This window comes from Dicentrarchus labrax, unplaced genomic scaffold (genome assembly GCF_905237075.1).
Source record: "Dicentrarchus labrax unplaced genomic scaffold, dlabrax2021, whole genome shotgun sequence".
Classification (NCBI taxonomy): Eukaryota; Metazoa; Chordata; class Actinopteri; family Moronidae; genus Dicentrarchus; species Dicentrarchus labrax.
In genome coordinates, this window is record NW_026136703.1 from 22,604,049 (window position 1) to 22,618,185 (window position 14,137).

Genomic DNA, 14,137 nt, shown 5'->3' on the forward strand with positions numbered 1-14,137 from the left:
ATGACTCACCTGTTGGGAAACACTGTGACGTGGAAAGTCTACTAATACCCCCTCAAACATTTCCTATCTGCATGGAAAGCACTGGTGATGTATGGAAGATCAACGAGCAAGATTATATGCAAAAAGGAGAAAGGCTGGAGAAAGACAGGACTGTGAAATCTGTGCTCATTTGAATTGGAAATTAGATAATATAATGTCTGTATGAAAACCAGTTATACATACTGGAAGTCTAATACAGCATATTACTTTAAGATTTCAGGAAATCTGGTATTCTGGATGACATGCAGGCACTCGCTGCTGAAGTGTGTGCATGTCTTGCATTTGAGGCGTTTAGCTGAGCCTCTTAACTAGAATGACTTTGAGTGATTTTAAGAGTTTGGAGTGTTTCTCAAGGACACTTTCTGTAGCATGCCTCTTCTGGGGATCTAACCTGTGATCTTTTAATAACTGGGACGTCTTTGTGAGCGCTAGGCTACCCTGCCACCTTTCACTCCTTGTGCTGTTCACGGTTCACAAGTCCATAATCCATTTAGGTGTGGGAGGCATGGGCTTCATTGCAAATGAAATGGTCCGTGCACATCGGCAGGAGGAGAGGGGAGTGTCACATTAGCAGAGTGGACTTGATATTGTACGCTGTCTCTTCGCTGCCTTGAGATGTACTCTGACATTGACAGAAAAAGCCTTCGTCTTCATGGTTCTGTAAGTGGTCCTACTCCATTATACGCAGCAGTGACACTTGAACCACAACATGCCAAGAGTGCAAAAGGATGATTTTCCAATGGTCTGACTGTGACCAAATGCTGTTAAATTGCCATTTGGTTGATGCTTTCATCCAAAGCGGTGCTTAAGCTATGGTGGTAGAAGAATCCCTAACTCAAGCGGTGCACATTCACTTTAGGCATGTTCGGTCGATTCATTCCTCCTTCAGTTTGCATCAGTTGGACAGGTGAGAAGAATGCCGTTCAAACAGTGCAGGTCACGAGCTCTGACAATGTAATACAAACCAGCAGCAGGAAACGATGCCAAAGTGTTCTCAGTTTTATGGGCATTAGAGGACACATGTTGATATCTTTGTAGTAAATAGATCCTGGAAAGAACAAAATGAACTGATGGAGGGTTGGGAGGGATGCTCACATTCAACCATTTCTTAATGTTTTTAACCTCTAAAACTCATGATTTCCTCTGAAAATACATATGTGTGTGTATATATATATATATATATATATATATGTGTGTGTGTGTGTGTGTGTGTGTATATATATAAAAAACAGTGTACAGCATTATCTCATTTATTCTGTATCTAGTTGTTAGAGCAATTAAACTACAGTATATAATGCTGACAGAGAGTTAGGTATTCACACCCTCAAGATACAGTTTTTATGGCTTCAGCATTATATCACAATGAAATATTTTAGCTGTCTTGTGCATAATGTTATGCACATTCTCCTGGAATCCAGCCTGACATATTTGTGTCCCTGGAAATCTGGGTATCTCCACTAGAATTTAAAATAAAGTCTGGCAGATTTTATTGATGTAAACACAGAGAAGGTGAATTATGGCAAGAGCACAACAAGGTCCCTCAGGGTTAGCTAAAGTTGCAGAGAAAGGATTCATATTGTTTTTACTCCTGCAAAGTGGAAAAAGCACCGTGGCTGAAACAGCTGTCAACCAAGGAGCCTTAAACATAGTGAGCTTCTCTGTAAACCCTTTTATCTTTTACATTATGACAGTAATGTTTAAAGTCAAAGCCAAGATGAACCTCAGATTAAGTGAAATTAACTATTACAACTTTGTTAATTTTGTTTTTTAATCCCAGAATTTTTTTTTTTTAATATCCAAAACAACAAACTGCCTCAAATGATGTCACTTGAGGCAGTATGGGATGACGATGTGGTGAAAATGAAAACGATCTGGGGTTGTTAACGTGTTTCTTGTGTCTGCTTGAGGCAAGTGGCTAGCAATTAGCATTACACACCCTAATCTCCAACCTAACTGTTGGTGGTGGAGATGCATTGTGGGTAATGTAGATCATGATTATGGCAAATGAAATACTGTTACAGCACGGTTAGCCAAACACTTGGTTATGGTTAGGGTATGATTACAGGAATAATTTGACATACTGGCACTTACTGTATCACTTTCTTGCAGAGTATTAGATTAAAAGATTGGTACCACCCTCATGTAAAGTACTACTTGGTACTACTACTACTAAACAGGGGGAAGCAGCGAGCTTGGCTTCCAAAGGTAACAAAATGTGCTTTCTACTTCCTATAAATTGTGCTGTGCAGAAATGTCCAATTTGGATGTGATATCTATGGATACTGGACTGGGTCTTTTAGAGAAACTACACTTCATCTCACATACTACCTGCTGGCTTCAACTTTAAGCTACATTGGCTGCCGCTTGGTGTGAAAATCAAATAGCAGCCTTCATGCCTTAATGCCTTTTGACCTACGCGGCAGCACACCTAACGAAAATAAACACATTTTAATTTCTCCATGCTATTGGTGACAAATTATCATAAGGTTTCACTTTTGCGAGCACGCCTCTGGATGTAATTCACTATGATTACGGTCAAAAGTTCATTATAAAAACAAATAGGTGAGATCAGTGTGGTAACACTGATAACAAGGTTCTTTTCCTCATCTTTATAATGAATGGAATAATCAGCTCAGTGAGGCTGCTGTCGAATGAACGTCAGCACTAGACCATTTCTCATCCACACTTCTTCTCCCCCAATGGACTCATTAGTGTGCTGCTGAAAGCTGCCCGCCACTGCTATACTACATATTTATTATTTAGCATCTTTTTTCCTATTCTTCCTTTTTTGCCTACTTTGTTTACACTGCATTCTCCTGCACACGTCAGACTCCACTGCTCTGATCAAACTAAACTACTACGGCCTACTCTGCTTAACGTGGCTTTCTCACACTCGGAAGCCTTCGTTTGTTATAAAAGGGCTTTTTTTTTAATTGGGAAAGATTCGGAATTGCTGCTGTTTGATATAGATGATGACATTTTCAGATGATTAGCATTAGATCAATAGCCACTCAGTCAGTTTTACTGTGTGATCTTTGTTCGACTCACTATGTGATCAGACTTTATCGCAGTGGTGCACTGACTGAAGCTAGAATAAAGATATATTCACCTTTAGTGTGAAGGTATTAACCTTTAAAGGGTTTGTCACTTGGAGCACGTTTCTGTGTCACATTTGTATGAACATCATCCTCATAAGAACAGAACATAAAACGCACATTTCAAGTATGGCCATTTACATCTGTAGTGCAAAAAATGGCATACATTTTAGACAGTTTATCCTTTTTCTAATGTATACACACGGACACGCCCAAGAGTGTAAAGCCAAGAAGAAAGGAGGTAGCCTTAAATTCTCTGCAATCTCAGATTAATTTACATGTAAACTTTGATATAGAAAAGATCAGGCATTTTCCAGCCATGCCATACTTTGTATTTAATATATGATTGCAAATCCATTATAGCCAGTACTATCTAAAGTCTCTGACCTCAGCAAACCCCGGCTATCTCTGTTGTTGATGCCCTGCCAGGCTTGAACTGTAGCCATCTTCCCTTCTTTCTTGTTTGAGGGTGTTTTGCCTCCACTCTGGTCTTCAGAAAGTAAAGTTGGATTGTGTCCAGGTAACTGACTTTGCCAAGAACCAGACTTGTCGCCAGAGGAAACTAGAAGGGCATCTGACTGAATATTTATTTTCTTTCAGTGACATTGTTGGATGAAATTCAGGCAACCATTGAAGAATATGTTCTTTAAAATTTTGTGATGAGCTGTTGCACCTGTTGCACCATAACCCATATCCACAGTATTTCTTCTTCTTCTTTCTTCTCACATTTCTATCACATATCACTATAAAAACAAAATCATTCTGCAGCTAAAACATGCACTTCAGATATTTGATTGTAATGTAGATACAGTTTCCATCATAAGTACCCCCACTGTATGTGTCAATGCAGGGCTGACATTTGGCCTTGTCTGTAGGATCATCGTCCTACTCCAGTGTCCTAAAGTTTGCCGAATTGGTATTTTAGAAAAAAGCACGTCAAAATATTCTGCATGTTAATTACATGACCACCTTTATTCCTACATCTGTTTTAACCTCATAGTCATTACTTAATTTTATATCCACTGTATAAAAGTCATATTTCTGCATTGTACATGTGCCCTTCACATGTTGCTGTAGAATGTAACTAAGTACAGGTACTCGGTACAAATTCAAGGAGTACTTTACTTGAATATTAATGCAACTTTATACTTCTACTCTTCAACAGCCTTAGTTACTAGTTACTTTTCAGATTATGATTTTTCATATACTCCAAATTTTGTGATTTCTGATAAACTGAATGACATTTTCCTGAAATTTCTGCTACTTCTTAAGCTAAATAAACAATTTAAAGCCACTGACACAAAGCTGAAAACAGGCTGACTTTTCTAATAGATAAGTTGTTCTCACAGGACAGCGACACTACACGAATATGATGCATTGCTGTAGATTAAACTACCCAACACTATAAGAAATATCTACAACAGTAAAATGCAACATACACATTATTACAGCATAGTAAAACACTGATGGGGACCGTTTTTATGACACTCTAACTTTTTCTGATAATACTTGCACACCGTTAGTCATGTAAGTCTTTGAATACAGCATTGCAGTTGTATTGGTGCTTTTACCAAAGTAAAGGATCTGAATACTTCTTCCATCACTGTGGAATGGAATCCTTTGGTTGCAGTTTCTAAAAGAGCGCCTCATTTTGCCTTCAATATCATGTTCAACACACATTTTACATTCTTTTGATAAAAAAGGTTTTGTCTACAAATCAATAATTAAAATACATGTGAAGGCACATTTTGTATTTGGAAAATATTTCCCCAGTGGCTTTGTGGGTCCTTAAAACATTATGAATGTGTCAGACATTAGGAATGTTTTAAGACTATTTTGTGAGCCATTTTTGTCTGGTGCTTCAGGATGCACTCAACTGCAGCCTAATCCCTAAAATTTGTTAGAAACAACTTCAGATACATAATTGTGTACTTGCATGCTTTTACAGAGCAAGGAGGAAGGGTTGTGTTTCTTTTCATACCTTCAAAATGATAGTATTTACACTGGAAGAGAGGACAACTGGGCTAACAGATAAAATCTGTAACGGCTATTAGTTATTCAATTTGAGTTTATTATTTAGGAGTTATTGATAGAGATGTTTATTAGTAAGAAATCATGTGAGAATCAAAAAAGTGACCATGATGGTCCAGACAGAAGACCACAGTAAAGAAGAAAAGGATCGTGACCAGAGAGTTAATAGTTCGGCCAGCATGGAACTTAGACATATGGGAGGAAAGTTAATGAGTAGTTCGACAACTCACGTCGACATGCCCTTAACCCCTCACTGGTCCAGTGCAGCTGCTCAGTCTTCACCAGTATGCTGCTGTGGTTGTACTGGGAGCTACCAGCTGTGAATGTAATTTTCTGCGTGTGAAGGAGGGAGCTGCTGGAAAAGAGTATGCATGCTCAATCAACATTCCTTGGATAAATAATATGGAAAGAGATTAGTGCCAGCAGAGATTGTATTTGTATTGCATAAATTTGAATTTGTCACCCTCATATTAAGCTGTTGATTTAGAAAAAAGGCTGTTACTAAATAAATGAATTCTAAAATTGAATTTGAAGGAAAATCAAAGGCAGTGTTTTCATAGGTTTTGATTACATTTAAATTAAACTTAACATGCCTGTATGATCTCTGTCATAGTTTGTTGTCTTCTGTTTGTTCTCAAGTTTTGGACATAATTTAACTATCATATTATATAGAGCTATTAATAGAAACAGCCCTCAGGACAAGACAAAGTAAGTAGTTAAAACTTGTAGGAAAAATTGATTGGATTAGTGTATTTATGACTTTATAGCCTTTTAAAGATACATTATGTAACTTTGCCTTAAGTGACAATTGCTGGATAATGTTCAAGAATAGCAAAAGTAAAGAAGACTAGTTAGGACACAGTCAAGTCAAGTCAATTTGATTTATATAGCCTAGTATCACAAATCACAATTTACCTTAAGGGGCTTTGAAACACAATGTTCACACAGTGTTTATTAGAGAGTAATTCCTACCTAAAGAAAAAAGTATAATTTCCACATAAAATCCTTAAAAAGTCATCTACTCCTTCTGCCTCATTAAAAGATTCAGAACCTATGAATATGCAAATGTTGTATTGGTTGCATACTGGATCAGGATTTACAAACTATTTGTTATGTCACAAATCATGCCTGTCGGCCCTGCCCTTTAACGTCTTTAAAACTTGTACTTTCACTTTCAGCAGATGGATGTGAAAACATCATTCTAGTGTCAAACTCTGCACATACATCAATCTGCACAGTGAAGCTCAAACAGCCAACTGTGGGAACAAGAAGAAAAGCTGATTTTTGAGTGGCGGTGGGCGCTGTGGACACACAGAGGGAAATGTTGTACTCCTACATTTATCTGACAGCTGTATATTTTTCAGGTAAGACTTAAAAAAACACATAAGTTTATGAAATACGACAATTTGTTACTGATTAAAATATTAGTCCCTGGCCTTTTTGGCAGTTTCATCAAAAGAGATTTTCTTTCAAATTTTTTCAGATTGTTTAATTTTAAACAAAACACTGTTAAAGGCCCAAAGTGAAATTGATCAGTTGACCTGATCGATTTCACAAAAAAGGAAATATTAATTAGAAAATGTGTGTATCTTTGTTTTTATCCCTTACGTCCCTCATTAATCATCTCATGAGTCATGATCCTGGAGGGGGCGACATACATTTCTATCCATGTAACAAAGGTTAAAAACATATAGGAGCAAACCAATCATTTAAATGATTCAGTTCATACTGAAGTGAAATGAAAAATACGCACATTGTGCCATTTCTCAAACCTGACAACTGACGTCAGCAGTTAAAAATGTCCAATAACTATTTTAAAAATAAATGCTGCTTGAATTAACTTTATTTTGAGCTTTCAAGTAAATACAAATGCAAAATGTTTCTTGTATGGAGTGGATGCTGCTATATTAAACTGCAGTGAACTGAAAGCAATAATTTGATTAAGAGGAAACATCATATTTTTATATTTTGACTCATCTGCCTCTTCAGGGTTGAGCTTTGTCTACTCTGGGGACATACAGTAAACACAGGTTAACATATAAACGTAGGCTTGTCTATACAAACAAGTTGGTTTAGATCCAGCTGCATTTCTTGCTTTTCCAGTTTGAGAGATAATGTTGCCAGTTAGTAATAACTGATATCAAGAGCAGGAGAAGAAAGCTGTACTCCTTGAAATCAGATCGTGGCAGCACATTTAGGGATGACTGCTCCTGAAGTGTTTTGGAGGTGTTGATGCTAAAAAGGAAAAATGTTCTGACATGGGGGCTGCTTTGTGGTTTGATGTAGTAACTTTGGTGTTCCTGCACTGGATACTGTGTAAGTCTCTACATCCAGTCTTTTAGTGTAGCTTGTTATATTCGAGAATCGTGTGTGTGTGTGTGTGTGTGTGTGTGTGTGTTTTTCAGACGGAAAATACAAAATCAGAACAAACTGTACTGACTCAACGTAGGAACATAAAGCAGAGTGAAATACTTGCATCATGGTAATAAATGTATGACTTGTGACCTTCACCAGCACATCCTTTGTTCCTCACACTCCAATAGAGCTAGCTGATAATTAGCGTGTCGGTTAGCCTTGGAGAAGAAAATGGGGGGTAAAAAGTGATTAAAGCAGTGATAGTTGTCGTTGGCTTAGTTTATCGGTTTATTGCAGTGTTTTCATGCAGAATAATTATGGCCACATGTTCACCTAAGCATGCTAGAGGCAGCTCCAATTTATCATGACTGCATGTAACGTTGTAAAGCTGCAATCCTTAAGACTTCAGTCCTTGACAAATTGGTGACACCCGTGGTTACCATGGCAACCACAAGTTTGGCTTAATGCTATCAGAATTTCCAGGGCAGCAAACACTCTTTCAGAAGTCATTTTTTCTCAGAAATACAACAGAAGAACATCTGGCATGTCTGTTTACAGCGCAACCAAACAACCTCACATGTTGATAAAGACAGTCAGTTGTTGCTACGGTGATCTGATTTCATGCTGCACACAGTTCAAATAGTTTTCCATGTAATAGCAGGTCACTGTAGAGGTGATTACCTTGCTGAGAAGTAGTTGGACCAGCAACCTCAGTGACAAATATACTGCGTTTCCTGTGACTGCTTCACAATAAAAGCCATCAGAGATGGGACCAAGTTATTAGCTTTGAGGTTTAAGTCCTAAGTCATAATGCACTCTTCACCAAATGTAATGCCAATTTAACAACTTGGTAATAATATATGAAAGAGGCCACATTATGCTCTTTTTCAGGTTCATACTTTTATATGGAAGCCATTCTTTTGGGTGAACATCAAAGTACAAGTTAGGGAGGGAACCTGCAATACCTGTGGAAGGTTGCAAATAGGCTCAAGTCCAAGTGAAGACAAGAGTCATTGGTATTAATGTCCATGTCTAGGTTATGTGATTTGAGTACTTGTTTTTTTTCTTTTATCTTTGTTTATAGTTTTACCATACTATGTCTATTATTGTTTTGTACCAATACGCCAAAACAAATTCCTTGTATGTAAAAACCTACTTGGCAATAAACCTGATTCTGATTGTGAAAATAAAGGTGAGGTGAAGGTTAAATGTTAATGTGAGTAATAATACTTTGGTGTTACTTGTAGATGGCTGTGATTGATTATAGGTAATTGATGTGCATTCAGCGAGTGCTGTTTCTGTGTTAAACGTAATTCCTCCATTTTAATGGTTTGATTATATTTAATGAATTGACATATAGGCAATTGTGTACAAGAAACTCTCCAACCAAACATCACACATCCAGTAGCCTATGAGACTATAAATAAGCAATCTCATTCAACTCAATCTAGCTGGCTGATAATATCGAGATGGGGACAAAAACACAATAAATTCAACTGAATGAGATACGAGACTCAGGGTATTTTATTAAAAAAATACATTAATATTGTCTACATTAAGCATGAAAGTATGTAGCCCATTACTTGCACGTCCTCTCCTCATGTTCAATTTGTGTTAATAATAGAAATGGACAATACATACACAACCTCAATATCAATTCTGCATCCTCTATGTTTGATGAACACAGCATGGTGGCATTTTTCTGAATGTTATATGTGAAACCTGATTAAATACATATTTTATCTGTTTAGATGATGAAGAAAAAAGATAATTCTGGAAATCAGTTTAGCATCATTGTGTAAATACCTGTGATTTGGTGGGGATTTGTGTGTGTGTGTGTGTGTGTGTGTGTGTGTGTGTGTGTGTGTGTGTGTGTGTGTGTGTGCGTGTGTGTGTGTGTGTGTGTGTGTGTGTGTGTGTGTGTGTGTGAGAGTGAGAGAGGGAAACAGTAGGAGTGAGAGGTGTCACTGTGAGCGTGTGTGTGTGTGTGTGTGTGTGTGTGTGATGATGACTGACTCAGCTGGAGAGGGCAGACAATGACAATGATGATATTCAGTAATACTCATGGCAACTGGGGGCCCTAATTTAGACATTCTGCAGTTACCAAGTACTAGGCTATTCTGTTTCACACGTGGGCAGTCTATAGGCTACCTAATTTTGTACATTTGGCAGATTTATCTTCTGCATATGAATATCATTTAATAACCATTCTCAAACATTCAACAAACAAATCATATTTCCAACCCTGATCTGTAGCAAAGTACAAATATATTCAGTGTTTGTTAATTGCTCTTTACACATATACGCTTTCACCAATACTGCATGACCTATAACTTCCTTAAAGCCAAATTAAAAAGAAAATCATTTGATTTGTGTCACGAGAATAACAAGACGTGCACTCTTTTATTTTGGGATCTCAGTAATGACTGGAATAATTAGGTCTGTGAGGCTACTGTCGAATGAACGTCGGCATTAAACCATTTCTCATCTTGACTTCCTCTCCCCAGATGGCCTCATTGATTTATCCATTTCCACGCATCCTTGCTGTGCATCTGAAATATGCCGCTGCAAACACATCATGAAAACAGCCCCGAATTGCCAAGGGCATATGGGTCTTTTAGCTTTTATGCATCACACTTCTTTCTGGACGCATCCGTCTCATCACCTGCCCACTGCGATGGCCAGATATGATTATAATTACACCACAGGCCTGCCTTGAAAAGCCTGAACACGCTACAGCATCGTTTGGCAGCCTGTCTTCTGTTTTTTTTTCTGCCAGTTTCTGGTTACAGTTCGAGCCTGCACTGAGAGCAGAAACTGATGCTGCAGTGCATTGGTACCACTGCAGGCAAGGCTTGTCATATTCAGCTTCATTTTCAAAGGGTTTTCACTGTTATTGGAAAGGAAGGCAAGTGACAACTTGGCACTTTGATGACATGCCCCATGCTACATGGGCGAAGCAGAAATATGTTGCCTGTTGTGATCTCTAATCATTGTTGTAGCCAGCAGTTGGGAGCTTACACACCACCCAAACGTAAGGATAGACAGTTTCTCAAGTAAGATACAAGCCATGGTGAAGAAAAAGATATGTTTGAAAAGTAAAACTATTATGATAAGTGGCATTGATTCATTTGTTTGTATGGTGCATTTTAATGTTGTGGCTGTGCAGGTGCTACTAAACCTAACCTGGCTTTCACACCAAACCCAGTGCAACATTGCACAGAACAATATCCATTATGTTCAATGGAGAGAGCAGCTGCGCCTTCCCAGGCAGCTTTATGACTCATGGCGACACACACTGCCTTGATTTTCTGTGTTTCAGCTAAAGTTCAACTAAAACAACCTGTAACCGGCCATGACACCAAGTCCTCCCAATACATCTCTCTATCCTTAAACCCTCCATAAAAGTAAAATTACAATATAGAGAAACAATAAGACAATCTGCAAATCACTGGAGGTGTGGGCCTACCAACAAGTACTTCCCAATTGTACCTAAGCCCATGACTTAAATAAATGTAGTTTTTAACTTTCCATCTCTGCATATAAATGTTTTATAAAATGCAAAAAGTTCAAAATACTGTGCAGCAAACATTAACGGTCTGGAAACATTTTCTGTACACAGATTTTATTGTTCGCACTTGCCCTGCATCGAGTTCAATCAGCTGAGACTCACACGTAAAAGACTAAGCTGGGACATCAAATGAGACATGCTGAGTTTCATTCTACTCAGATCTCATATCACTGCTCACAAGCAATGCTTCCCCAGCCTTTAAAGGCTATGATAAACAGGGAATGTTTTGTAGCAGTATGGCTTGGTAATATTGCCCACAGCAGGGACAGAATTTGCAAATGGGACAAAATCAGTGTGACGGCCAGGAAAGTGCCATCAGTCCAGACCTTCAGTTGTCGCACCACAGGCTTCTATTTCGGCTATAATTCTGCCGAAGGGGAGGAAGTGTAAAGTGTTATGAACTGAACAAAGTATCACAATGAATTATTAAAAAGCATACGTTAAAATATGGTTTGCTTGTGACAGCAGCTGTGGTTCAACACCACCTTCATGGGATGCAGATGGACAGTTCAAGTGACAATCAGCTTTAAATGGAGTTCAAGTCAGGATCTGCAGAGTGTAGATCTATGAAACTCTTAAACCTTCAACTACCGTAATGAGTGCACAGACTTTCTATTAATCAGATGTTTGAGGATTATTATCTACTCAGTAGTGTTGAAACAATTAGTTGATTGTCAGAAAATTGAGAATTTTGATAACCAATTATTCATCACATCAAGTCAATTATCAACCAGAAATGATAAACATTCACTGAATCTAGCTTCTTAAATATAAAAATATTATTATTTATTTATATATATTTATTATATATATTATATTTCTGTATTTTATTCCCCCGTGAATTAAATATATTTTTGTTTTTGACTGTTGTTCGGGAAAAACAAGCCCTTCTCAAGACTTTTCTTGGTATCTGAGGAACTGTGAAGGATTTATAGTTGTGTATTAAGGGGTTGTGGTGTAGCTTTGGAACATGGTGACTAAGGGAGGCTATGGAGATACCATGTGGGGACCGCAGGAATTGTTACTGGTCAGCTGTGTCTGCTCTCTACAATTTTTACATACCAATGTATTTTGTTGAGAGTGAAGACAACTCTAAGGAAGTTGAAGAAGGGTTGAGTATTTTTATCTTTTCAATTGGACACATCTGTCAAACCATTTTCACAGCAAACTTTCTTCACACCCCAATCACCTCTCTTTATCACAGCTAATGACAGAACGTGAACATGGTGATAATGCATCAGTAGTTTATTCTGTAGATAGACTTAAAGTAAACTCAACATTACTGTGGGGAATATAATCAAAGCCGATTATCTCTGAATGCTAGCGAAGTCGGCTAAAATACTCATAAAACAGATGCTTTCTCTGCTGCTGTGCAATTACCACTTCATTAGTTCCTTACTGAACTATGGCTGGGATGCCCACTTTTTTATCTCTGTGAATGTGAAAATCTCTGATTTTCACATGAAATGACACAAAAATGTGAGGTAAAACAAGAGATGTAACATGTAGGAGTTTATTCTGCTCTGCAGGTATGTCAGACTGCTGTGGATTATATAGTATTTATTTTTTTATTTTTTTAAAGCAAAGATATGTGTGGTTAAGAAACATTAACCTAGTTAATTATTAACATAGTCGTCCAACCATGGCCAAGATGATACAAATCTGAGTGAATGTAGGTGTAAGTATCAGAAGCAGAGAGCAAAGTGTTGTGCCGCAGTTGGCCTTGTGACATTATCATGTAACTGAATCTTCATTGTCGGGCAAGTCTTTATGTACTGCGGCCTTGAGAGCTGTTCCAATGTCTGATTCAGCTCCACTGCTGGTCAATTTCTTTCTCTTTCTCTCTCCAGCTTTCCTTCTCTGCCTCCCCCTCTAATTTCTCCCGCCATGTGTCTCAGCAGGCAGACACAGAAAAAACAAAATCTCAGGAGCTGGCATTAATTTGAATGCATTAACACCTCTTAATCAGCCAATGGTAAGATTTTCATACCGTTTCATGACCAACCCAGCAGGAGCCTGTCCCACATCCTCTCCTGGCTTATGACATCAGCACCGCAAATATTTTAAGGGCATGGCAGCTTTCTGTGTCACTGAGAGGGATATAAAGCGGGAGCGGAGGCGGGAAGCAGGAGAGAAATCTCTGGAAGGATTCGATCCAAAGCAGGCAGGGGCACGTGTGATTCAAAGGATAGAGGTGGGAATCAATATGCCATCTTTTTTGGCACACACTGTAATTCAGGGGTGCTGGGAGATGAGTGAGGTTAGATTGTACTTTCATAACCTTCTGGGAAAACCTGTTTGGGAGACCTGAATAAGGATTGATCTGCCTCCCCACAGCAATAACAGCCAGTTTGCCCTTGAGCAAGGCAGTTAACTGCCAGCTGCTGCTGCTGTGGAGCTGCTCACTGGATGCACTACTGGACCACCGCCAGGGTACAAATCCAAACCACAGACTTTACTCCCCCTCTGGTGTCACTGTAAAAAACATTTTCTTTGTGTTCTTTCTTGTGAAATCTGCTCTTGCCAAAAATGTTCTGATACACTACACTTGTTTTAACACAAAATGAGGCAGCGACAGATAAAAGCTACCCAAGGTAAAAATATTCATCCTGAGTGGCCAAATGAAACTCAGTTATTTAGTACGGTCGCGTTTCTATTCATAGCAAGTGATGAATTGAAATTTAAGAGTGGAATCCAAACTGTCGGCTAAACTGCTGTGAAAGAACACACTGTGCTGAGAAAACTAGTGTGACCAACAATAGATCTTGTTCCTCTCTTGTCCTTTTGTACACAGTAAGAACTTGTGAGCATGCAGTGTGCAATTTATTGGCATTACATTACATTGTTACAGGATTCCTGGTAATTGAGGTTCAGTTTCAAAATTACCTCTCAAGCTTCCAAATGTATGGAAGCCAAGAATGGCCATGGTTTACATTTTATTTTAAATGCCATGCCTAAGCATGCACAGACGACATATTAAAGATGTAGCATTGGAACATAATAGAAAATGCAGTTTCCTAAAATAAATTTAACTCTGATGTACATT

At 38.3% G+C, this 14,137-nt stretch overlaps 1 protein-coding gene across 1 annotated transcript in view; it reads left to right on the plus strand.

Annotated features, from left to right (window-relative positions):
- The first annotated feature begins 6,377 nt into the window (after positions 1–6,377).
- gfra4a (GDNF family receptor alpha 4a) overlaps positions 6,378–14,137 on the plus strand; it is a 137,150-nt gene continuing 129,390 nt past the window's right edge. Inside the window, exon 1 of the mRNA XM_051381806.1 lies at positions 6,378–6,529. Coding sequence (XP_051237766.1) covers positions 6,487–6,529 — 43 coding nt within the window. The 5' untranslated portion in view covers positions 6,378–6,486. The remainder of the gene's footprint in view (positions 6,530–14,137) is intronic.